The following is a 27,063-nucleotide window of genomic DNA, read 5'->3' on the forward strand; positions in this document are numbered from 1 at the left end:
AAAAGATGAAAATAAGGTGACCCCTCCTCTCTTGGTGGCAAGAGAACCAACACAGCTGCTACTACAGCTGCAATAAATAATTGGTGTAAACTTCTCAAGTAAAGCAACTTAGTCTTCAAAATCCAGTCATTAGAACCACTAGTCACTTCTCCATTTCTTGCATTGTGGAGAGGGGACGTGGACTGTAAACCTGTGGTACAAGAATGGATACAAAGTCACTCAATCACCCTCTTGGCTTTATGTAAAAATTCACTGCTGCCATGCCACACCTTGAAAGAGCTGTGGATTGAACGTGTAGTTTCAGGTAGGAAGGTACCAGAGTAAGTCTTGAAACCTTTCAGTTTTCTGTTTACAGATACATAAGATGAATCTTTCTAGATTCTTGTTATTTGGTTCTTAGATGCTTATCCCTGAAGCACTTTTTTCCTTTCTCCCTGTGGGATGCTCTGTTCACGGTAAATCAATGCAATTAACAGCTACTCCACCCTAAACCCATTTACCAGAGTCTATCCTACTTATAACACAAAGTAGTGGAAAAAACCTAGAGAATAAATAAGGCTGCTTTTATATTACCTGGTCTGCTGTAATGCTGAGGAGAATGGGAGGTTGGAGTGTAGCGACCATAGCCCAGCGAGCCGGCAGAGCTTGGACTTGATGTTCTGTACTGCTTGGAAGATCTGTCATCTTGGTCACCCTGAGAGGAAAAGAGCAAATACATGCTATTAGGAAAGAGAAATAACTCCCTAAAAGGGCAGATTAGGCTATTTTGCATGTTTCTGTGCTTTGAAGATAGACATTGATGCTGCTGTAACACTCCATGCAATCCCGGTGGAATGAGCTGGCTTTTGGCCGTAAGTACCTTCGCTGCAGTCTGACCAGATGAGCTCTGCCAAAGAATGGTCAGCTTCCCAGGAAAGTCAGTGTATACACGAATTTAAAATGACAATAGCATTTGAAAAGAATATAACAACACAGAAATGTTGTTTCAGGACAGTGTAATTTCCCTGAACTTACACAGGTGAGTGGAAGATGAGATCACGCTAGCATGATAGCACCATGGTCACTTGGTGCCCAGATGAATGGATGCACAATGGCACTTTTTGGCTTAATGAAATCACAGACATGACTGCATCTGCTGTATAAATTCCCCTGTGTACCATATTCCAACATGGTCATTACTAAACTAGGTAACTGATATAAACACTCATATATAGTATTAGTATTAACACTGCAGCATTGTGCAAAGTAATTCCTACAATCCATTTCCCACTAAACCCTTGGCTGTAACCACGAAAAACCATCTACACTCATTCCAAACCTCACACTCTCTATAGCTAGTTAAATTACATTGCAATCTGCATGTAGTGTCTTATCAATAAAAGCATCACTAATTTAAATCAATGTGGAAATGACTTTTGGTTAATTAGCTACAAAAGCAAATTCAGACTTCTTGTTTCTTTTAAGACAAGTGAGAATTGACTTCGGTTAACTTCAAATTACTACAAATCAATATAACCTGCAGATGGTCCCATATGTAAAGTCATACACAAAAAAATGCTTCCCTTCTTTTCCAATAGGAGTGAAGATAACGCTGCACCACAGGAGGTGTTAGTCACTTGTCATGAATACTGGGACATCTTTATACACCTGTGTGACTCCCACCGGATCATTCATCACTTAAATACACAAGAAATCCTACTTTGTCCTATCATCATCTCCCAGATTCCTATTAGGACAACTCAATTACATCCATCGATTCATCTTTAGATAGATTTATCTTCTCTGGGATTGACTTTAACTCCATAAGACATAAAATGTTTCCCTATCATCAGCTTTTCTTCTTTGGTTCAGATTTGCTTTGTTCCTTACACCTTACCCCAGACTCAATGACATAATCTTCAAAAATGGAAAATGAGTTTGGTGTAATGCTAAGTAGCATTATTGCTTTAATACCAATTTCAGAAGAAATGATACAAAAACCAGAGAACTGATGCCTTCCCAAGGATGAAATTCTTTGTAGGCATTCTGCCTAGGAATTCTATAAATTTTACCAATTCCTCTCTGCCCAGTTTTGAGCTACTCTTTAAGGAGTTACTTTATTTAATAATAATAATCCTTGTGAAGAGAACTACAAGCAGTATAGCAATGTCTCTAGAAAGTCTTGTGATAATGTTTAACTATCATATGAGTGTTAGCTAATGGTTTATGATAAGTCTGATTTTATGATACAACGGAATTGTCCTCCAATAAAAATCCCTGCAAAAAAAAACCTGGTGACAAGTTTGCAGATGATGATACCTGAACATCTGATCATAGACATTTTAGAAAAAGACAGCAAGCACGGCAAAGCTGTATAACATAAGAGTATTGACATAATACAAATCATGACAGCACCAACCTCCGTACCAGTGTCACTTTTTGAAATTTAATAATATTGACAGTTTGATAACTTGTGTAGCTAACTTAAAAGAAATTATTATAGTCTTCCAAAACACCAACATTTCATATTGATTTTTTCAGGCCTTACCTTGTATACTTTGTGTCTCTGCAAGGCACAGTCAATCTTCATGAAATCCAATATTAAATAAAGCATGTTTTTATATTTAAACCATCAATTAAATTACATCTCTACTGGTTAACTTCTCTGTTTAACAAGGGCTTATAGCGACAGTTTATGATTTATAATCCTTAATGGAAATTCTTAGCTGTCCACTCTTACCAAAATTTGCAATACATAAAACTGGGTCGATGGATAAATTAACCAGGTCTGTGACACGTAAATGACTACCTGGGAAACTGTGAAAATGCTATCACAGTTTCCAAGGTGATATTTACTGAAACAATTACTGGCTTCGGTCATTAACATACATCAAAAACAGAGACCTAGAAGTTCAGGTATGTGCAAGTGATTTAACAGTCTGTGTGCACAAATAGAATAAGCAGTTTTGCTATTTGTGAACTATAATATCAAAAATTAAGAGAAAACTAAGCCAAAGTGTTAATTCAAGTCAGCTCACGCCGGCAGCTTTAATTGTAAACAGAAATCATATTTCCCAATGTAATTTATTTAGTAGAGGCTGAAGAAGTAACTACCATACAACCTTTATTTTGGAAAGCAGAAGCATGGATGACAGTGGAGATAGATGCATACAGATGACAATCCAGAAGCAGAGCACATATTCAACACAAGTAATACTGTGAAAAACATAAATTCTAAAACCCCATGCACTGTAAAGGCAGGAGGCAAACCCCACATTCATATGCTGCTGGTTATCATTATGACCAGGTTTATGCATCACAAAATGAGTCAGAACAGGAGAACAAAGGTATTGAGGATTACCTCAGTAGGTGTTGGAGAGAGCAACTGAGGTGACTGCAAACAGCAACATACAACAAATTAGTGATACAATTCATGCATGATGTTACTTGTGAGAAGATCTACTCTTAAAATATCAATAGCTATTCACAACTCATGATACAGTTAGGAAAAACACCTGACAATTAAGTTAGGGCATTTAAAAAATTTGGTTTAAAATAAGTAGGTAAGAAATAAATGATTTCACATTAAGATCTTGTTGATTCCTCTACTACAAAACTGTGGGCTCTGGCGAGGCCAGTCCTGTGCCACAGAGCGCTGATAGTAGAGAAATCCTGTACTAGCAACTGCCTGAAGCTACACACAAGCCCTACCTAAATCATATTGAAGCAGTTCTGAAATCTGGACTAAAACAGCCAGGGAATGACTCACCTGGAATGGGTACAACAAGTTAAGTCCTCACAGGAGCTGGGTGGAGGGATATTTAGTCTATGCACCTTTCCAAGTCTAGATGTAAATGAGCAGTTGGGGAAGGCCACATTAGCAGCACCCATGAATTTTGACACAGAAAGGAAGTGTTTATAGTCCACAGGTTCAGGGCAAGGCAGTAGCTTTTGGTTTTGTAAAATCAGAAACATATATGCCATTTAAACTCTTTGCCAAATATAATCTTAATTCTTTTAGGATGCTTTATAATGGAGCAACTGCAGTTTAGCACTGAACAGAAAGAGGTTGGAAGACAGTCTGTGAAACCAAACATATGGGTTGCACTTCACCTGAGAACAGTACTGAGGCTTTTAATGGTATTGATTAAGTATAAAAGGTGTAAGTAATAGCAGGACTAGGGCAATTATAATTAGTATGACTATTATTTATAGCATTTATTCCTACTCATTCACATAAACCTATAGAGAACAAAGGTGATTGTATATATCTTGCTATTTCTAAGAGGTCTGATTTGTAAAAACATAGTTCAAATTACAAAAGAGATTAGATTTTTTTATAAAAGGTAGATATGGTTAGGGAAGAAAAAATAACTTGCATAAAAGGAGTTACATACAAATGTGCTTCACAAAAACCAGAACTATTATTAGTAAGATTATGTTAGGTTAGATTTCATTAGCATGAACTGCATTATAATAGCTCTGCACATGAAGAGGTTGAAATGCAGGGGTGACATGAGGATGAACTTTAGTAAGGGACAGTTGAAAGAAATTTGTACATAGGAAAGTGATACCATTGTTCTGTTACCAAAATAACATGGTACACTTTAAAACAATATTTTAACATCATGAAAGACATTTGGCTTTGCTTCTGATTTTTGCATTATAATTAGCAATGGCTCCTGTTTCCAACTGCATGCATGTAGAACTCCTCTCACAAAAAATGCATTTTAATTACATGTCATCTGTTTAAAAATGATCACAGAAAGCAATTCTTTAATTTCCACAAGCTACAAGTGAAATGAACACCTCGCTTGTTTTTTGTAAGGTCTTGAGAATGAATGGCTGATGTGACTTGATGAACTGCAGTTATAAAAGTTACTTGCATTTTTAAAAAATTATGCACGTTAAGATTGATCAGCAACAAGAAATCTCAAACTCATAGGAAAAAAAAATACCCATGTTTCAGTACCTCCCCGTAACTATGCCTGTCATCGGAAGAGTAACTGATATATGGAGAATAGGAGATCATATCTGGGCGGTCAATGTAATAGATGGCTTTATTTTTAGGAAGAGCAGCCAAATCCCTGTAGTCAAGAATTTCATCTCCAAGCTTTGCCTAAGAAAAGGAGGAAAGAAAGTAGTGAGATTAAGAAAGAATGGGATCAGGATGCAATCAGAAAAGGACAGGTAAGTGTAGGCAGGAAAGTCATTATCATTTAAATCTTTTATGTTTACTACACAATGCTAAATATTCTTGCAGTTATCTTTTTATATACTGGTGCTTTCTACTTTTCTTTGTCACTCACATTTGACTAATAGGAGTAGCATGGCATCATTCCAGTTCCCTTTGTTCTCTCCTGCTTACTGCTAGTTGCACAAAGACATTTAGGGGACAGATACTGTGGTCTTTTTCAGGCAAAACACCCTTCATTTTGAAGTGGTTTTGGTGTGTAGGGTTTCTCTACCATACACAGTAGTGAATAATCAAATATATACTTCTAACATATACTCTCCAAAAGCTGAAAAACATTAGTCAGGTCTTTCATTTTTCCCAGTCAGCTGTGTCCCAGAGCTTCATCCCCTTTCCTGACTATGTCTAAGTAGCCCTTAATTATGGGTCATAAACCAGCAGATGATGGATTTGCACTATGGTGGATTAGCTGGAAGATCACAGATGCCACTTAAGTAAAGTTCAAATCCTTTCATGAGACTCACAGAGCCAACAGAGGGAAAGGGCTGTGTCACTCCCCATTCTCCTTTTACTATGTTTATTCCAAAAAGTATAATTATCAAAATGCCACATTTTCACAGATTATCCTTCGGATAATGGTAACTTGAAGAAAAACTGTACCGAGCATGTTCTCTTGTGAATACAACGACAAGTTGGCCATATTGAGTGTGGAGAAATGGGCAGCACAATAGTCTCTTTCCCAGTACAGAATTTGCAGAATGATAAGCTCCTTGTTGGCAAAGAAATGCTGAGTGAAACTTGCTGTTCTCTGAAAATTTCAGTATGATCGACTATAAAACTGAAATAATGTTTTCCACATGCAAAAATGTTAAAGCATCCAGAATTTATGTGTGCACTGATTACATTTTTTCTAAGTATGAGCTAAGAAAAGTTAATAGATTTTCAAAGGAAGCTTTTTATTAGGTAGATCATACAGGAAAAATTTAGTGATGCAACCTTCAGTTATCTTTTTTTCTTCCTAAGCAATGTATGGGTTTATGCAAATATAAGCAACATGGAAAGGAGGAAGATTCCTCTTAACTAAGCAAGTAGAACAAAGCTGCCATAATCATCATATATTGTCAGCCTCAAAACCAAGGAAAAAAAGAGTTTTTAACCAAATACGTGATTCTTTTGTGATCTACGGATCTGACCTTTTTTGTGTCTACATTAAGAAGCTAAAGAGCAATGAAGTAGTCTCTTAATGAAAATAAATACTTCCCTACTTGAGAAGCAGTTGGCAAGCCTTGATACAGAGACAGTTCATGCAAAGCTAACAAGGAGTCTGTCCATTGGGTTTGTTCCAGGAAGACTTTGGGCAGCATTGTACCGACAAGGAAGGCCAAGGAAGCTGTGATAATTTCCTTTATAAGGTATCCAGCATTGTGGAGATTATTCTGGTGAACCCACAGTAGTTCAGAATTGTGAATATTTAAACATAAACTACAGTAATTTCAGTCCCTATCTCTACACACAGATGTGCAACTTGAGATCCTCCCACTAGACTTCAGAACTGTCAGAAGTAAAACTCACCTAGTTACATAATTCCTTTCATATTAAATATGAAAATATCATGGAATTATAGAATGGTAGGGGTTGGAAGGGACCTTTAGAGATCATCTAGTCCAACCCCTCTCCAGAAGCAGGTCCACCTAGATCAGGTCACATAGGAACATGTCCAGGTGGGTCTTGAAGACCTCCAAGGAAGGCAGAAACACCTTAGAGATACAGCTGCTTTCTAAATAGTCAGTTCTACAAATATTCAGCCTACATTGTTTTATTTGTTTCACCTACATTCAAAAATATGTGAGTGGAATTCAAATATACCAGGGAAGGCTTAAATTACAGCTATGGGGTTTTAAGCCATATCTTCAATAATCTGGGTTTTTTTTGTTTCTGTTAAAACCATGCTCTTAATCTAGAGTATCTATTTCATTTGGAATATGTCATTTTAGACTTGTATAATTGCACATATGATCTGTATAAAAATATAATGTGATTTCTATTCCTAGTATGAGAACATACAACACAGCTGTCTAACCTAACCTAATCTAAAACTTCCAGCTGGATATATTAAGTTGAAGCACCTAATTCTCTTCTCAGAACACTTAGCAAAGTATAAAGAAGTATTTTTATTTAAGTCTCAAGCCTCAGATTTAAAGGCATAATTTAGGAATAAACTAATTTTTAATTAGTATTTAGGGACTCTGAGAGGATGTCAGCACCAGGGTAAATTTCACTCTGGATATAATGAAGTCATCATTAGCAATTTTGAGAAGATGACCATTAAATTCAAACGATATTGACCTGTGTCCCCTCTGTGTGCAAGAAGACACCAAAGTCCAATATCAGCAGAGGAAGAAAAAGTGGTATGGCTTTAGTAAACCATCTACATGAAGCACATCCAGGTTTAGTCAAAGGCACACATTTTTCATCTTTCCCCAGCTGACCACTCAACCATGACCCAGAAAGACGTCTCCCATGAGATGGTGCATTGTTCAGAATGGATGTATTGCTCTGACTTGGTGCCTTTGAAAATATGAGCACCATGAATTGACAGTTCCTAAAAGCTTCAACCATTTTCTCCAAATTCTCTTTTGTCCAGCACGTTACTTCATAGAGCTCACCAGTTGTTTAGGTATCCTTTTATTATTGGTTTTAGTGATCTGGATCTATGCTACTGCTGATAGCAGCTCTCCTGTGTGTCCCTTCCCACTTTGCTCTGCCTTCTATGTTAGCATTAGAAGACAGCCAGGCCTCTTTTTTCCTGCCTCTTCGGTTGTCTCGAGGTTTTTTCTGGGTTATTTGTTAGCTGAATCTGGTCTCAAATTTGACTCATCATATCTCTGTGTACCCACTAGTACTAGCACCAAAGAGGAGATGGGAAGACATGGCCAGAGAGAGAAGGGCAGGGCTACACATGTGCGAGACTTTCCCTTCAGTGGCAGCATTAATTTAGGTTTGGTAAAACCAATCTTGAAAGCACTCAAGACAAATCTTGAGCATGTTTGTATGTCATAGCACTCCTGTGATAGAAAACAGATGCAAAAGACAAAGAATCATTTTGATAATATAGAGTCCACCAACATGTTTTTAATTCTTTTTACTTTCCTGTTCATGGAGCCAAAATAGGATTTAATCAATCTCGTAGCTTTGACAATTAAGCAGAGATGAGACAGATAGAGCAAGAACATGCATGCCTCTGGGGAATCTTTTTTTTTAACTGACTCATATTTGCTAGACAACTTTGTTATTTCACTGTCCCAGCTGCCTCTAAAGTATATTACAGTAACAAACATGAGAGTTGTGTGCTAACTTAATGATATCCTTTGAAACAATAAACCCCAAACCAGAAAAAGGAAACAGAGGTTTGTCCTTGACTTTTAGTAGCCTGTGAAGCAGATTTAAAGCTGTAATCAAAAATGTCAAGAAAGACAGGACCATCCAGCAGTTAGATAAATGTCACTAAACATATATATATATATATATATATATATACACAGATATAGATATATCTTAAAAGAATGCTCAAGCTTATAAAAACACTGAATCGGTGCATGGCTGGAGTGATAGATACCATCTGGCTAAAGAAAATGCTTACATGATAATAGGCTCCTAGCACAACAACCTGTCTTCACAGGAGCTGAAGTAATGACTTGTTTTTTTACTGGCAATATACCACTGATACCCACCAGGATACAGCTCTACTGGAAGGAGAACTCAAAAGCACCAATGACCATTTAGGTAATAGTTTTGTCACTTCTAGATCAGTCTTACTCAGACAAAGGGTTTATTGCACTCAAAATAGTTTTTACTTGAACAAAAAAGACAAGTTTGGCTACAAGGCACTCTATTGTTTTTCTGTAGTAGATAAAAGCCTTTAATCTTTGCATAATCATCCCTCTTGGCAGTTAGTTGTATCTCCAGCAATTTTCTCTGCATATCTGATAAGAACAAATCTGTCTATCTGAGGGATACTTGAACAGGACAAAGAATAGCCCTGTGAATACCAAAGCTCTCCAAAAGATGTTTGTATGGATCTGTCACACTTATGAATATTTTTAATCCATTGGTGGTAGCCTTGAGAACTCAGCAAATCAACATTGGCTACAGCAATTATGACAAGCAAGGTACACCTCGTATTGAAAGAAAACACTCAGCAGAGGCTTTTATCATACTTGTTATTTTAAACTCTCTCTATGAGCTTTCCAGGGCTAGCACTTCTTGAACCATAAACACATCAAGGGCCCTCTGAAGTCAGGGACTGGCATTTGTCAAGGCCCAAGCCTTGCAATCACAGGCATGAGTGTTTTCATAAGCTCAATTTAGAAAAGTTGCATTCAAAGCTAAGCTTATAATATACCTGTGGGCTCCACTGTTTACTTAAACTTTTCATCTTAGAAAACATTGTGGTATTATACATGCTTTGGTATAATCCAACTCAAGTTCTCATGTGCTATAAATACACCACCAAAAATAAGAGGAAACTGCCAAAATTCTGTTACAGCAAATGCAGTTTGAAACATTGTAAATGTGAAAAAGTAAATTCCATTTTAGAGGAACTGGCCAGCTGCAGCGGTTTGGAGATTCTAATTTTCCACACTGTGCAGAACTGCAGGAGGAAGCACAGGGTTATCCCCGCCTCACAGAACGAATTCCACTGTGAAATACTCACATAGATCACACGGCTTGGGGAACCTGATGTACTTGAAGCAGGTACAGAAATAATGCTCTCAGAGGAAGTTCTTGTTTCCTATGGCAAAGGAAAAGCAAAACATGAAAGAGGAAAGGGAGAGAAACTTACTTCAAAAAGACTGTGCAAGATATTTAGTTTAATTTAACCTTTTCTGCTCAAAAATGGCATATTTCATTGAGCTCAAAACATACAGGCATACCAATGGGGTAAGAATAAAGGAACACATTTAGTCAATCAAATTAACCTTTTGAAAATGCCATAGTTATTTTATCCATGACTTTTTCTTCAACTTATATCAGAATGAAATGGCATAGAGCATATCTGGGCTACCAGGACAGTCTTTGGGCACTGTCAGGGACAGGTCAGGTTACTGGATGATACAGAAGCAGTATTTTTACTCTAAGGTTATACCATCAAATCAATTTAAAATACTTCTGGAACATGTCACTCTACTGTGCCATTCAGTCATAGCAAACATCACAATAGCCTGCAAAGCATCCTGAATCAAATATCTAATAGCTTAGCTTCCCACCCTCTGACTTTAAGATTATTAGATTAATTTTAGTACTCAAACAGTTTTGCTCTAATGACACACTTTTATTGCTTTCTTTTCAGTAGATTCCTTTATGATGAAAAATGTAATTACTTTTAAATAACAGAATGTTGTGAGACACAATGATATTAACCATGAGTGAACAGACTTGACATTCATAATTAAAGTTTAAACAAATCTTACTAAGAAATCAGTGGGCTTATACTCTTTTTTACCTAGATATGTTAATTCTGGGTAAATATCCTTTCTCCTCTATGGAAAAATCTGTCTCTGACTACAAAAACTAAATATTTTTCTTTGTGCTCAGAATTACCATCATTTACTATCTCAAGAAAAGGTGACATTTCTTACCTGGAGGTTATAATTGTTCAAATTCTTAAAAGAATTTTAGCATTATTAAGCTGACAGGTCAAGGCAGTGTCCTTCCTACTACTACAGTCTCTACTTGAAGTATTTTCTAGAATTTAGAGGCAATATGTGACTACATCTCTGCTGTACTCTGACAGCAGAGAAACGAAACTATTACAATTATGCTACTGACCTTAATCCTATGGCTCTCTAAGACAATATGGGGAGATAATTATCCATATTAAAGAATCATTTTACTTGTTTTGTCATGTTTGACTAGGATTTGAAAAATCTTCTCTCTCCTTTTCAATTGTCTCACACTGAGGCTCTGTACACACTTGGAAGGTCCAGGGGAAAGCACAGAAATAAAGTATTATCTGAGAAATACTTGTGGTTGCAAACAAGATGATCATTTGACGTGGCCAGTTTAATTGCACTGCTCCTCTGCATAGTTAAAGCACATTGTAGTTTTCCAGAACTTGTGTAAATGACATAAAAGTAGCATCAATGCACTGATGGCCTCAAGTTGCAGCAGCGCAGGTTTAGATTAGGTATTATAACAACAACAAGAAATTACTAAACGCAAGCACTGGCACAGGCTGCCCAGGGAAGTGTTGGAGTCACCATCCCTGGAGATATTAAAAAGACAGGTTAATGGCTGAACTCAAGAATTTCAAAGGTTTTTTCCAACCTAAACAATTCTATGATTCTATGTCACTGCAAACCTGACTTCTCTTTCATGATGTCCCTACAGGAGGTACAATGCAGCAGAGAAAAAACCTCAAATCTAAAAGTAAAGAAAATAGCATTATTCCCGTGTTTTAAACTCTGTTGAAGTCAAACCACAGTTTTGGGTTAACCTCTGGATTCCCTAAATATAGTTTCAGAGCTTCTATCTGTTCCATGGTCACCAGTGGACTGTGTTCTACTGGCTGAATACACTTAATGACAATAAATTCCTGGAGGTCTTTTACCAGTTTTCATCCATTTAGAAGTGTCATCTTGTTGTTAAGAACCACAATTCATTACAATTTCTAACTTTTGCAATCAAAGTGCAGCTTCTCATCTTTCTAAGGTACTTCTGTAAATTGCTTCTGTGCTTCCTTACACTATTCAGTTACTTCTACAATTTTTGCCATTTCTTCTCCTGGTGATTAAAACCTGCCCATTCCAAATCTCACAGATGCTCTGTATTCTCTGCATGGTCCATTGCCTCTTTTAGCATACCCAATCTATGCCTGCTGCACATAATCTCCTACTTTTTGCAATAAAATCTCAAATCTGAGTAGACTTCATTGCCTTTGTTCAGTTCTTTTCTCCATACTACGCATTTTTATTCTCCCTCCACCTACCTCTTTTTTCCTTTATGCCTTTTGATAACTTTTTTTTTTCTTGCTACTTTTATTTCTTGTCTTTTCCAGCTTCAATCCATCTGCATACAATCTCACTCTCCCACCATTTCCCCCTTTGCTGTCACTCTCATAACTTCTTTTTCCTTTGCACTTCATCTCCAAATATTCTGAGTGTGCTGCCACTTACTACTGCTTCTGCCTTTGTGACCTACTTTGACTGCAAGCTGTGCATGTATCCATGTAACTATATAAAGATATACTTAAAGTCAACAAACTGCAAATTTCTCAACCCTTGTATCCCATTCCCAATTCTACAAGTTATGTTGTAAAGTATGTTACTACTTTCTTTGAAATGGCAACCTTTCTTCTTGGTTTATTTTTTTCAATAATGAGCATAGAAACCAAAACAAAAGAAAATCTCAGAGACAGGAAAAATCACTAGACTCAGGAAAATTATTTGAGCTCCATGTTGTGAGTTTTTCCCTACTCACACAAAACTCTTATTGACTTTCAGATACAGATGTCTTCCTCTCTGCTGGGGAAGGGTCAAATTTCTCCTTTATGTGTTATAAATGAGTCAGCCTTTACGTAGTATCTTACAGGTACAATTTGCTTTGCCTTTTTGAGGAGAAGGTAGTCAAGTAGGGACCTAGAACAACCTCGTCTGCTGAAGGAGGGGGAAAACCAACCAAACTCTACATTTTCAATAAATTACATGTGGTTTTAGCCTTGCAATTTCAGTTACTCAGCCAGAAGAAAAACCTTAAGAAGTCTGAAATACTTCTTAACAGTATTAGGCTGACTCAGCAGCACTCATTAGTCTGACAATTGCAAATATACATGTATTAAACAACAGATTTCATACCTAAAAGCTGCATATTTGATATTCAGAGCTCACCATGAAGAATACCAGAGCAATTGCTTCCCAAACACATGGCTACAAAAAATACAGCCAAGATCCTTCAGGAGAAAACACAAACCAATTTTTTTTTCAAAACTGTAATTTAGTCAAAGTTGCACTTGCTAACACACCAGATTTGTAAACACTCTTTTTTATAGCTGCTGCCTGCTAGTCTCACTTTTCCCACATGCATTCCATCCAAGCCTTGATGAACCAAAGCAGAAATGTTTCAAATAAGGATACCAAGGGTAGCACTTAGAGCACCAGAGAATATCAGAGCTGAAAAGCCCCATACTTGGCCTCCACATTAAATGAGATAGTTGTGTCTCAGTCCCACCGCTTCAGAGACATTATTTCCCCAGCTACAGATTAATGCTTCATTTCCTAGGGGCAGCTTACTCATCTGCTAACCTTGCAATCATTAAAGTTGCCAGAATTTCCCTCTTTTCCCTTTGCACACAGAGAGATGCACAAATCATCAAACTTAAGGAGGCACTTAAAACCAGAGATTAAATTCAGTTGGGGCTGGCTTGCCAACATTTTACAAACAAATAATTTAAAAGAAATTCCAAGGAGAGAGATTTTTTTTTTTTTTGGTAAAAACAAATCAAGTGAAAGCCCTCTGATCTTTTAAGTGTAGAGCTGCACAAAAAGAGAAGAGGTCATGCACTCATCATATCATAATCTGACAAAAGTTAAAAATTAACTTTTTCTTTCTTATTCATATTTTCACATATTTCCTTATTCAGCTTATAATACAACTCTTAGGTCAGCATTCTCTTGAAGTTATAGCTTGAACCACTAAGAAGAAGCAGAATGTTTATATAACATTATTGCATTAACCTTCTAGATTTCTGTCATTTAAATTTTAAAATTACAGTAGTGAAATAATTCTAAATCTTTCCCACTGGAAAAAAAAAAAAGAAAAAAAGAAAATAAAGTAAAGGGAGTAATATGACTGGGTAAAATACAGGCTTTTTACCTTGTTTTTTTCTTCGGCCTTTGCAGCCTGTCTACAAACTGGATGCCAAATGGATGTACCTGGAAAAGTAAATTTAAAGTTCTGCTTAATTCAGCTTCCCATAAGAACCTTAAAAGGTTTAAAATAATAACCCTATTAAAACTTCCTCTAAGGTTTTTATAAGACATGGCACACTGACTGATTCCACTGCAGGCACTATTTCATGGTTACTTTCAAAGCCATAACTGACAACATCAGTACACATGATCACATATGCTTTAAAGACTAGGTGCACTTCAGAAAGCTACATGTACTTGAATATATCAATGTCAAAACCTGAGCCCCAAGAAGTGTGACACGGGATCTCTGGAGCTCCTCCAGGCCAGTCTCCTGCTCAGAGCAGCTCAGGGCTGTGCCCAGTTGGGTTCTCCAAGGATGGAGATCTCACAGGATCTCTGGGCAACCTGTTCCACTGTCCTGGTACTTTTGGGGTTTTTCACTAATATGCAGTTAGTATTTCCTGTACTTTTATTATACATACACTTGCAATAGTGTGGCTTGAGTCCTAATAATTAGCACAGTGTGAGAGGATGCAATAGCACTGTGGCATTTAATGCTAGATGAAAATCCAGTCAGTCTTTCTGAATTATTCAACTCTGTTGATCTTGCACTTCCTATATGTTTGTCTCTCCTAAGTCAAATACAAAAGGAATCACATAAATTCAAGGAAATACTCATCCTGGAGAAAGCAGGAAAAAAAGAATAAACCAATTCTCTACTGCATAAAAATATTGAAGAGAGGATTGTGAACTCCAGAGATATAACTAAACATTGTGTGATAAAGAAACTGAATAGTTTCACTTTATCCACATAAGACAAAAAAAATCTTTTAAAAAGTTGAACAGAACGTTCAGTGGAAGTGGAAACTGTGTAACTATATAAAATAAAAGAATGATTTTAAAATTTTAATAGTAAAAAGGAACCTTTATGGTGATGCCAGTCAGAGCTCAGACAAGCCACACAGTTAAGTAATGTGGCTGCATTGCACCTTCTGCCTGATTAAATGGGATGTTGAGAACCTTTGTGTTACAAATATTTAATGTTTATATTGGGTGGAGAGCACTAAGAAGGCTTATTGAAAATGCTTTGTTTTCACAGCAGTTTGATAAGTTTTCTAATCACTGGATTTTGGAAACAAGATAGAAACAGAAAGTCTAATTCCCAGAGGACAGATGGAGATCATTACAACTTATTTCACAAAAATAACTAGATTCAAGGTTCAACAGTTTGAATCCAGGTTCAAACAGTAAAAGATTGCAAGTATAGACAGGATAAATTATGTTTATTAAGTTACCTAAGTTTCTGGGGACTGAACCACTAAGAAACATCTTTATAGCACCTTTAAATTCAATGCTAATTCTTCCAATTACAAGTGCTTCTGAGCTTTTGTCCTAACTGCTGCATAAATTGATGTAAATCTTCCCAATGATTTTAAGAAGCATTTTGATATTATTTTTTAAAAAAAACTTATTCCTATTTGTGGTTAAGCAAAAGTGGTTGGGAAACTTTTTCACACAGAAGAAAATTAGTCCTTTCATCCAAATGTCATCTGCTGGATGAGCACTGACAATTCAATGTCTGCTAAGGAACATGCAATACCTAAACGAACTTCACAGTAGCTTATGAGGAGGATGAAGAACAAGTTGCAAAACCCTAAGTTCTGATATTTTCTGTTATCTAACATAAGAGGTCAGGCAGTCCAAATAGCTTATCATAGAGCCTTCATGAAGTTAAGACCAGTTTTCAATGGAAACTGCTCTTTCACATGAAGATGAAAAGTGTATGATAATAAGCTGGTATGAACGTTCTGTGCTTAAAAAATAAAGTATATGGATTGAAATTAACAGGATCTGAGCACACTTTGTGATTATTTGAACTAAAAAGCAGTACAAAATGTAACAGATATTTAGCTTTATAACAAACTGCTCTTTAAAAGAAGATGCATTTGCAACTCCATTTCAGAGGGTTTGACATCTAGTAACAAATTTGTACTTTGATTTTTTTTTTTTAAGCACTGATTTCCCAGGAGATTTTAGGGCAGCTAAGCTGCTTTGCAATTGGAAGAGTCACAGCATTTTCTGGTTCCTGAGGGAGAATTCATGAGCATAGACAAGAATTTTTATGTTCTTTAATGAGCTAGTTCTTGTTGCAAATCGAAGTGACAATAAAATTGCCATTTTAAATAAGGTACTAAATTATAATTACTGAGACTACTGTTGTGTCTTAAATGAAGTCTAAATTCTCCATCTTAATGGAATGATTTCAAAGCACACTTCTAGAAAACGGAACAATTGTGAAGTTATAATACAGGTAAGCTGTGATTTTAGGATACAAAATGAGCCTTGCAGTTCCCACATCCTATAGAACTTCTCTTTTCTGTTTTCCTTTTAAAAGATACTAACAGCCAAAGACATAGGCAAAAGCCTTCATTTTCTCTGGTGTCTGACTCTGTAGTTAACTGCATGGACATTGTTCTCTTTGATCAGTTTAATACATCTAAAAGTTGTCACTTATGAAATATATATATTTAGCTCTTATCTACATTAAATAACTTTGTTTCTCCATTGAATAAACTATTGTGAAACTCCTTCTATATTACCAATGAAATTCCCTGACAACACTGAATTTCTCCTGTGCAACCCTATGCCCGTGTAAGGTATAGGGATATTGTATGGTTTCAGCTCCATGGCATCCTCTTCATCCTCTCAGGACACATAGGTCTGACTGAGAGGAATTCAGGCAAGGACCTTCAGACCTTTTCTCCTCATATGCAAATGGGCAATGGGTATAGAACTAGTCTTAGGATGGCAACAACAGCTTTAGGGAACCTGCTGTCCCATATGCACTTTATCTTTCATCTACACCATTTATCACTGCAGGAATATCCCATTTTTTTAGTAAACAGAAAAATCTGGAGTCCTATGTCCAGTTCTGGGCTCCTCAGCTCAAGAGGGACAGGGAAGTGCTGGAGAGAGTCCAGTGCAGGGCCACCAAGATGATCAGGGGACTGGAACATCTTTCATATGAGGAAAGGCTGCGGGAACTGGGGCTGTTTAGTCTGGAGAAGAGGAGATTGAGGGGTGATCTTATTAACATTTACAGATATCTAAAGGGTGGGTGTCAGGAGGTTGGGACATCTCTTTTTTCTATAGCAGCTAGTAACAGGACAAGGGGTAATGGGATGAAGCTGGAACACAAAAAGTTCCACTTAAATATAAGAAAAATTTATTTCACTGTTCAGGTGATGGAGCCCTGGCACAGGCTGCCCAGAGGGGGTGTGGAGTCTCCTTCCTTGGAGGTCTTCAAGACCTGCCTGGACATGTTCCTATGCAACCTGATCTAGGTGACCCTGCTTCTGCAGGGGGGTTGGACTAGATGATCTCTAAAGGTCCCTTCCAAGCCCTACCATTCTATGATTCTATGATTCCTTGTCAAGCACTTCCATCTGCAGGAAAGAACCGCTATCACTGATCCTTTCTGTGATTCACATTTGTCATTGGATCTGAACTGAAAGAGAAGTAATAGATACGATGCAATAGGGGTTTGTGTTTGCTTTTCCTTAGCCTACACATTGCAACCTTCACTTACTTTTGTAGTTATGAAGTGAGAATATGTGCAAAATAGCTCAGCTACGCTAGCAGGCATGGGCAAGAGGGTCATGCCATCAAGTGTAACTGTTTTGGGTTTTGTGGATTTTTTGATTGGTTGGGTTTTTGTGCTTTTTTTTTTTACCTTGAAGATACATTTCTTCGCCTTCTGCAAACATCTGACTGCACCTGACACATCGTGCACACGTTGGGTGATAATGTTTTTCTCCTGCCTGTTTGGGAAAAAAAAGGTACAGAAGATTAAATATACTAATCAATTTAGCAGCTTTGTTATAGGAATTTTTCTTTCCTTCTCTAGCATGTGACTAATTACAGCAAATTAGTTAATGCCAATTACTTCAATAATCTCCTACAAACTTGATACTTATTTTTGATCACAGACAAGTCATGATTTAAAGCATAACTATGGTCTTGCCTACACAAAAAAAAGTTAAGTCTCTGAATTGACAGAATGGAAACCATTTTATACAGTGAACACATTTTCTCTGAAAAAGATGTACTGTGCACCAAGTGTGAGGTAACCTAGGATTTACTTGCACAAGGAAGTTGGAAGGACATAACCTTGAACATGGATTTGAAGCTAAACTGAATGTTTGGCATGATCCCCCTGACAATATAGTCAGAATGCACAGCAAGAATCATCTTGTGTGTGGAATGTTTGTATCTACTTTGAAATTGTCTTGCAGATAACGAGTAATAAAGAGTTTCCATGAGGAATGTATGTGGCCTGCCTATGGGAGTTTAAGTTCAGAGCTGACACTTTTGGGTGCTGTGCACTAACTCCCTCACACAGACAAGCCAAGAGCTTTGCCAATTGTTCTGAGATTATTCCACATAATTTAAAACCATTTTCGTTGATTGGAGTGAGAATAAGACTGAGACCTAAATTTGCTCAGAACAGCTTAGTAACTCATTAATTTTCAGAAATTTAAATTTCCAATTATCTTATGATACCATTAATTTAAACTGTCTCAGTGTGTTTTTCAAGAGGAGACATCTACCTGATAGGTAGCAAGGGCTTGTCTATGTCAGAACATCAGTGTGTAACACAGACATGGCTGAAGCTAACCTCAAATTTGGTAGCTTAGCCAAAATTCAATTCTACAGCTGACTATGGGCAAACTTGTTAGTTCTGGTTTCCACAGACAAGGACAGCAGCATGGAAAGAAAAACATGGCTTGAGCCAGTGACAAAAAAATACAATTCAGAACATCGTGCTCTTCTGAGTGGATGATGTGGGCCAGCCCAGCCAAACTGCACCCCTACTCCACTCTTCAGGTGACACTCACAAAATAGAGTTCAACAGCCCAAAGCTGACTCTTGCTCATGCTTCCAGCACTCCTCACTCTTCAAAATCCCTACAGACATGAAAGCCAAATCTTGGCACCTTCCTCCTCCACTTTGACCCCACACTTTTCTATACTAACCAGAATAGGCCATGGTTTAAGGCTGATGTCAATGCCAGTTCCATTATTAACAAAAGCCAGGAGACTAATTAACTCTAAAGCTTAGAGCTAAATTAACCTAAGTTTAAGTTAAAGTTAAGCCAAGTCTGACTTCAGTAAGAATTCTCCTGGAGTTAAAAATTTTGGCCTGTGTAAAAGGTCTCATAACCTGCTTATCTGAAAATGGCTGAAAGTACTTACCACAATTCTGTATGTCTTTAAGAAATTGCTATCAGGTATCGCCCCACTTGAACCATAAATCCTCCTTCTATTAATCTAGAAATTTAACACTGTTACTACAGTGACTTGTCTTACTCTTTTTCCTTGACTGAATGTCAAAGCTTTGAGACGTATTTATCCTGAAGAACACAATTTGTGCTAGGGGGCTATTTTGCCATTCATTTTATCAAACATAGGAGTTTGGTAAATTTAGGTTAAAGAATCTCTCGTTTTACTTCATCAGTATTAACTTGATTCGTCCCTGAAAACCTGTTGCTGGATTTTAAATCAGCAATAAGGAAGAGGAATGCATCACATCACAACTGCCATTTTGAAAAAGAGCTTTGTTTCAGCCCACTTTTCTTTCTATGGCACTGTTTTTGCAGATCACTGAGCAATTTCTGCAACATGGAAGATGGGCACTACTAACTGTGTAGTATCAGATCAGAAGTATCAGCATTGGACTTAAACTTTAGTTTTAAAATCGCTTGCCTGAGTGCAAGTGTTTCAGCACAGAAGGGTATTTAACTATCACTAGATAAACTTATGTTTGGAATATCAAGCTGAAAAGAATTATCATTTCTCTTGGAAGATCTGTACTGCACAAGAATTGCTAATGCAATGCATAGTCTCATAATTCAATTGATTTAGCTCAGCTGAAGCAACTCCCAGGCTAACACTCTCTAGGGGAATTCAATTATTCCTTCATTAAAACAAACTGTCAGAACACATTCTTAGATAACTTGGATGCATCACAGTATAAAATCTATTTCCCCAAATTTAACAGTACAACCAAATACATCATTTTAATTCACTCTGTATAATACATTGTTTTAATTCACTCTGTATGGTAAGTAAGGTTAACTAGCTGTAGAATGGCAGAGAGAGAACTCTTTTGTAACTTAGATACAATTATAACAGAAAAATCAGGGGAGAAAGACAGTGATCTTTTGCTCATGTTCACACCAGGATAACTCCAATAGATTTTGCATAATTAGCTCAATTAAAATGAGACTTACTCAGACCTTTCATATAAGTGCTGACTGTAGTTTATTCCCCTCTTTAATTTTGTCCCTCTCTTAATGAAAGCACAGAAGACAAGACTTTAAGAACTTGAAACAGGTCACATCATCTTTCTATATAAGAGATGATAGCTCTGAGGCTGAGGACTTGATGCAGGAGTTAACTGATAATATTCCCCGATATGTTTATGCAGTTAGCCTGACTAGATACCATAAATCATATTCAAACCTGGAACTGTGTGTGTTGGGTCTGAATGTGAATCATAACCTCACTTGGGTATGTGCCACGGAGGCTTTCATCAGTGCCCTTTTCTTCTCTCTTCAGATGATTTCAGAGGCTTCATCTCACAGGTAAACAACTGGTTCCAGCAGAACTCAGAAATTTTACAAGCTTAGGGCAGCAACTGCTTCATGTTTTCAGTTTAGTTGGAATGATGCCCTCAACGTTTTTCCTTTTCTTGATTTTATTAATGTGAATGAGTTTAATGCAGAAAACAAATTGCTAACCATATGGTTATTTCTTTGCACAGTTTGAAAGCTTAGTTTGACAGACTGTTGTCTCAGTATTTAATAAAATATCAACAGACACACAGTACAGAAGTACAGAGGTCTCTTATGGTTCAAGTGGTGGACTGTAAGAAACCTTCTCAATATTCTACATTTCCTTCAAGACTGCTCCAGGTATTTGTGCCTAGGAATCCAGATGTGAAGACAGTGTTATTAGGAAGATCAACTTAAAGATTGTCAACTGAGATTTACTCAAACCTGAATAGCAAAGCATGTCCTTAGCAACACAGTACACTATCAACAGTTTAATTTCTCTTCAAGTGACTATATCAGTTTTCCACAACCACTAAGTCAAAGCCTTGGTGTCTAATTTAAAGGTGGAGACAAACCAGTTCTTAACACCGTATGTTAACAACTTTAGCGGTTGGACTTGATCATCTTAAAGGTCTTTTCCAACCAAAACGACTCTATGATTCTATGTGACAAAGTATTATTAATTGCCTCATTCCCCTTAGGTATGAAGGATTGCTTTTAATGGTAAATATCCTCTGCACAGCAGGCAGAGCCTTCTGGACTCGGTCAACATGAGGAACATGCTGCCAGCAGAGTCAAGGACATTCTGCCCTTGGCATGGCGGCCACTGCACTGTTTCTACCTGCCCCACAGCAGATTGCTAAGTAAACCCATGCTTAACTTAAAACAAGACCAGAAAGCTCTGCAACAAAGTACATACAACCATCTTTTCTTGTATCTTATAACTTTGGTGCTTGAACAAGACAAAAGAAGAAAGAACTCGATGTGACAAATGAGAATCACATCATTTACAGCACAGTTTGAAGACAGCAAGCAGCATCATCCTAAAGTCTGCAGAGCAGTATGAACACGAGGCTTGAGGAACATGCAAAGCTATCAAAATCAGAGTAATACATACCAGCAGGAATAACCCGAACTAGTTAAGGCTGGGTTTTAAATTAGCTGTCATCACTCAGGAGAAATATACTACATTATTTCAGACAGCTCAGTGAAAACCTCTGCTCGTTCTCTGGCTGTGACTGCCATTAACTGATGAAGTGGCAGAATATATAAAAGATGATATGTGTAACAGTTGTAATTCTATCACAAGGACATTGCTTACCTGGCCTCTCATGCCATTGCTAGGAGGGTGACTGATGTAATTTTTTATTGCAGTTGATGAGCAACAACTGCTTATGGATTGACACACAAAGGACTGAACCAGAATAGCCTAAAGTTCAAAGCACGAGTTCAGTCCCAAAAAGAAGATTCAAGATTTCTGATCACTCTCTCACCAATGAAGCCTAAGTACATCCAATCTCACTGCATTACTCAGTAAAGTAGCTAGTAAAAGGAAGAAAGTAGGTAAATTCATTTACTATAAACTTATAACTATTTAGTTCCTTTGCTGACAACAAAAACCTTTCGGTACACTTATTTCTGTACTCATCATCATCATTATTTTCATCTACTTTGTTATCAAAATGCCCAGTGGTAACTGGCATCTTTTACTGCTGGGATTGAAGAGTTTGTAGAAGTGAGAAACGTTAGACTGCTGCAATGATTCAATCATATAAAAGCACATTTTCTATTTTAAGGGTATAATACAATGTAGGTTGCTGCAATAGTGTATTATTACCACCAAGTGTTGTCTATTAAGATAGGTCCAAACCCTGCCATCCTCATACTTTAAAATCTCTAGATGAAGTCTTAACTGTATCCTATCCAGAACAAAGATAGTGGAAGTCAGCCTACAAATCCATGAGCCTGCTGGTATGCCAAGGAATGATGAAGCTGCATGACCCAGGAACAAAGCCCACAGAAGACTAGTATAAAGGATTCTTAGATAAAATCTTTTCACGTGGAACAAATTTGTTGGAGAGTTGGGTCATCACCAGACAATCACCTATTCAAGCAAAGGGAAACAGAACAAAGCACCAAACCACCGACAATCAGTAAACGCTTTCCATCCAGCAGATTCTCAACATGAAACAGAGGACTAAAGCTCTTACAGAAGACATATGACTTGGCTGCTGCTACCTGTTTAAGTGGAAGGAAGTCACTATCTGTTCAGGATGGGAAGGGGAAAAATACTGTACTGTAGGGATGTACTGTAGGATACTGTACTGTAGTGGTGTGTAGAAATTTAAACTTCAATTAGACAATCATTTATTCTCTTCTCTATACTTTGTCTCCAGTTCCTGAATAATTTCCATTCACATGGACACTCACATTCATTCATTAAAGGGCACTGAGATTTCCTCAAGAGTATTTTGTAATAGAGCTAACAGTAGAAGTATAATCCAGTTGAAAGCCAGGAAGTGTGCAAGCAGATCACAGAACAACAACATAATGTAAATTGGGAATGACCTCAGGAGGGCATCTAATCCAACATCCTGCTCAAAGCAGGGTTGATGTTCAGCTCAGATCAGTCTGCTCAGGAATTTGTTCAGTTGGATATTGAAAACCTTCAAGTATGGAGACTGCACAACCTCTGAGGAGTCTATTTCAATACCTAGTTATCCTTACACTTAACTATTTTTTAAAAAATCCAGTCAGAACTTCCTCTTTTTCAATTTATGATAGTCATCTTCTTCTCTCCCACTATGCACCTCAGTAAGGAGCTTGTCTCCAAATCCTTGAGGCCCTTCTCATAGATATGAGGTCCCACTAAAGCCATTCCTTCCCCAGGTTGAATATGTCTAGCTCCCTGAGCATCTCCTCACAGGACATGAGCTCCAGCCCCTAAACTACCATGGTGGTCCTCCATCAAAATCACTTCAGCTAATTGTCTTTTGCTACAGGACTGCACAACACTGGATGCAGTATCCTACATGTGGTCTAGTAAATGCTGAATAAAAGAGGGATATTTTCAATCAACTGGTTGTGTTCTTGTTGAAATTGCCCTCTAATTGCCAGGGCATGCTGCTCTCAGGTTTAGTCAACTGTCTACTATATCCAACATGCATTTTCAAGGACTGCTAATTGAATGTAAGACAGCAAAATGAATCAAGATGTGCTTGACTTACACACATCATACTGAAATAGAACATAAAATTAAGACACAACTCCTTGATAAATGTATCCAAAACAGCTTTCAGATTATGTGCATGGATTCAAATGAGTAGATCTGGGAGGAAAAGCATTTTAACATGTGGTAAGAGAAATTCATTATCTAACGTTTTTCATTCAATTTTGGGGAGCATGCACCTTCACGGGAAAATTTTCTTCAGAACATGCAAATGAAAAAGGGTGAAAAATGACTAAACTCCTTTAGCCAATATTTAATTCACCCTATTTATACTTCCTCATTCATCTCCCAAAAGACTGGTTTTACTGAGATACTAAACTATTATGTCAGTAAACTGTTCTTTTCCTTAGTTGAGAGAAATGTACAGGAAACTGATAATGAAATACAGGTATAAATAACAACTCCAGATATTTATCATTGTGAAATTTAATAAAGAACAACATATAGCATTTTGATGTTAAATAGTCCAATCAGTCACCGCATTGATTTCTGGGGGCAAAGTCACAATTTCTGTAAGCAAATGTGGTTTCCCAACTTCGGCTGAGCTTAAGGTTTTAGTTCCTTCTCCCAGAACTAAATTATTTATTATTTAATAACCCTCTGGCCTAACAGTATAGGACTTGCCCAGAAATTCTTCCTATAAAGTTATTACACCTAACAGGCTGGAATCTGGGGTTCTTCTTGCTAATTCCCACCTGGTAATACAGCCTTACTGTTCTCAGCCAGCACATGGGATTGTTAAATGTGGGTTTAATTCTAATGGCTCTATAAAATGTAGGGCCAGGTATTTGTCCTTCTGTCTTAATCTCAAGTGAAGGTGCATGGCATCACACCATCAAGTGTTGCTTAGTGGCTACATGCTCATAACTCTGTCATTGCATCCACATAGCGGCATATTGTGTGGACTATAATTGCTTCATAAGCTGGATTCTACAGAGTATTTTCAAAGCAGAGTGATGATATTCAGAACCTTTGCTGCTTGGAGTACCATGCTCAGTCACCAGCTTTAAGTGTTACCACATAAAATCTTCATTCACTCTTCTATCAAAGCCATAGTTGTGCATATGCTAGAGAAGAATTTGAAGGAATACTCAGTAATAGTTGCATACAAGAATGGTTAAGTTAGTAAACAGCTGTCATGTCATCTACTGGGTATGAAGGGACAGGCAACATTATAAAGGCAGAGGTATTTGGCAAAATATCTATTGCTTATACAACAGTGATGAGGAGAGAAAAGTATGAGAGCCAGGAGACAAAGAGAGGATTATGTGGAGAAAAACTCTTATTAATTCTCTTAGTCACAGTGGACCTGACTCACCACTGAGTCACTTCAGCAGTGTGCCAGGGCAAATGAATCGTTTTCAATGGGGTTTACACCAGCGTAAAGGTAGGGTAATGTTTTGAATCAATCCTTCTCCTCATCCTCTTCTTACTGGATTAATGTATCATCCCACTAGATGCCAAGAAACAGTCATGTGAAACGTTCAATGCATGCACCTGCAGCATTACTTACAGCTTTAGCTGTCTCACATGTACAGTTATTTCATATTGTCTTAGTTCTGGCTCATCCCACTGTACTTTGCAGAGCCTTGAGACTTCCCACCCACATTTGAGTCATTTTTACTGCCTCCCACACACTCTTTAGTCTTCCAGGTATAAAGTGCAGATCAAATGTACCAACAGGGACATTTATCTTAGAATGATAGTAACTTGCTACACACTGGACTCTAAGAAGAAGTAGTTTCTAATGCTTGTGGGAGAAAAAAAACCCAAACAAACAAAATCCCAAAGGGAATAATTAAGAAAAAGAAAGAAGAGAAAGAAAAATCAGCACTATTGTAACTGTAATCCTGTTCTGTGACATCTGCAAACAGGTTCTGACTCAGCAGCAATTTGAGCCCTGCCACAGTCTTGCAAAAGCAGGAGATGGACAATAATGCATTTTTTTCTACAGAATTTGGTACGTGATCTTGTAAACCAAAATGATCTGTCATGCCTAAAATCACTGATTTTGCACTCAGTTGCTTTTGTTATGCAACGAGTGATCTGCCCATTCTTTCTTCTCAGCTTTGCAAATTTTCTTACCACCCACTGAGACTGGAAGAGGCTTCTGTTTTCTGTTTGCTCAACAATCTCCATTTCATTTCCACTTTCCTCTACCACTCCTTCAAACCCACTTACAGGCCAAGACAAGCTGCAGCTGGCTCTCACTTGTGTCATCCCTTCATAGGGGAGAGGGAGCAAAGAAGGAGAGTGATGACTTGCTGACACATTCCCCTTCCTTTTGGCCTTTGCAGCCGTGCATGTAGCCCAGCCATTTCAGCTGCAACCACCACCTAATAGCCATGTAGAGGCATTAAGATTTATCAGATGAAGCCAGCACAGTCTTTTCACGCTGGTCAGGATGATCCAGGCTGCAAACATCTGAGGACAGGAGCTGTCTTTCATTCTGTGCTTGAATAAGAACTGATATTTTGAATCCCTGAATTTAGCTGGGACTGGAAAAGCTGCTGTCATATGCAGAACTGACAGTACTAGTCCTTCCTGGAAGTAACAAGTTGCTACTTTCAGACTTGTCCACACATTTCCAGCTCAAGGTTACATTCGAAGTTCTTTGTGGAGAAAAAAGAAATTTGAAGAAGCACAAAAATTGCTGAAGGTTGGCTGGATGAAAAAAGTCTTTAAAAGATACAAGAAATGAGTCACATAGGCTGCTTTCCTGCTATTAGCAGGCACACTGAACCATTGTCACATGGACCAAAGCATCCTGGAGATACTTTATCAACAAAGCCAATTGTCACTAAGTGCACTCACTGCTGCACCACTGCCATGGTTACGGGACAGACCTGGAGGGAGGCACTTGTGCTGTGGGCTGGATCACAGGGCACGGCAGAGCAGTGGTCTGGCCGACCGCCATGTGCCTCAGCCATGAGTCAGAAGACCACCAGAAATGAAAAAGACTGTGCAAAGTAACAAGATGAGGAAATAAGGACATTCAAAAAGTGCAACGTTTCACACTGTCAAAATATTCCAATGCTGGCAAAGAGCACTAGATAATAACACAGCACCACAGCAACACATTGCTTAGAGAGGCATTGTAACAGGCATACTGTGTGCTCTTCGTGTCTGAGGCTCA

At 37.7% G+C, this 27,063-nt stretch overlaps 1 protein-coding gene across 9 annotated transcripts in view; it reads right to left on the reverse strand.

The window, feature by feature from the left end:
• Positions 1-27,063, reverse strand: part of ABLIM2 (actin binding LIM protein family member 2) — a 153,494-nt gene that overhangs the window by 39,543 nt on the left and 86,888 nt on the right. For 6 of the 9 annotated variants that reach the window (XM_061993292.1, XM_061993297.1, XM_061993296.1 and 3 more), the window contains exons 7-12: positions 17,816-17,903; positions 14,045-14,103; positions 9,888-9,965; positions 4,952-5,098; positions 3,341-3,373; positions 574-694 (exon numbers count right to left, since the gene is read on the reverse strand). In XM_061993292.1, the coding sequence (XP_061849276.1) occupies positions 574-694; positions 3,341-3,373; positions 4,952-5,098; positions 9,888-9,965; positions 14,045-14,103; positions 17,816-17,903 (526 nt within the window). The remainder of the gene's footprint in view (positions 1-573; positions 695-3,340; positions 3,374-4,951; positions 5,099-9,887; positions 9,966-14,044; positions 14,104-17,815; positions 17,904-27,063) is intronic. The other 3 variants (XM_061993293.1, XM_061993299.1, XM_061993298.1) reach the window with 2 other exon arrangements.

This window comes from Colius striatus, chromosome 3 (assembly GCF_028858725.1).
Source record: "Colius striatus isolate bColStr4 chromosome 3, bColStr4.1.hap1, whole genome shotgun sequence".
Classification (NCBI taxonomy): Eukaryota; Metazoa; Chordata; class Aves; order Coliiformes; family Coliidae; genus Colius; species Colius striatus.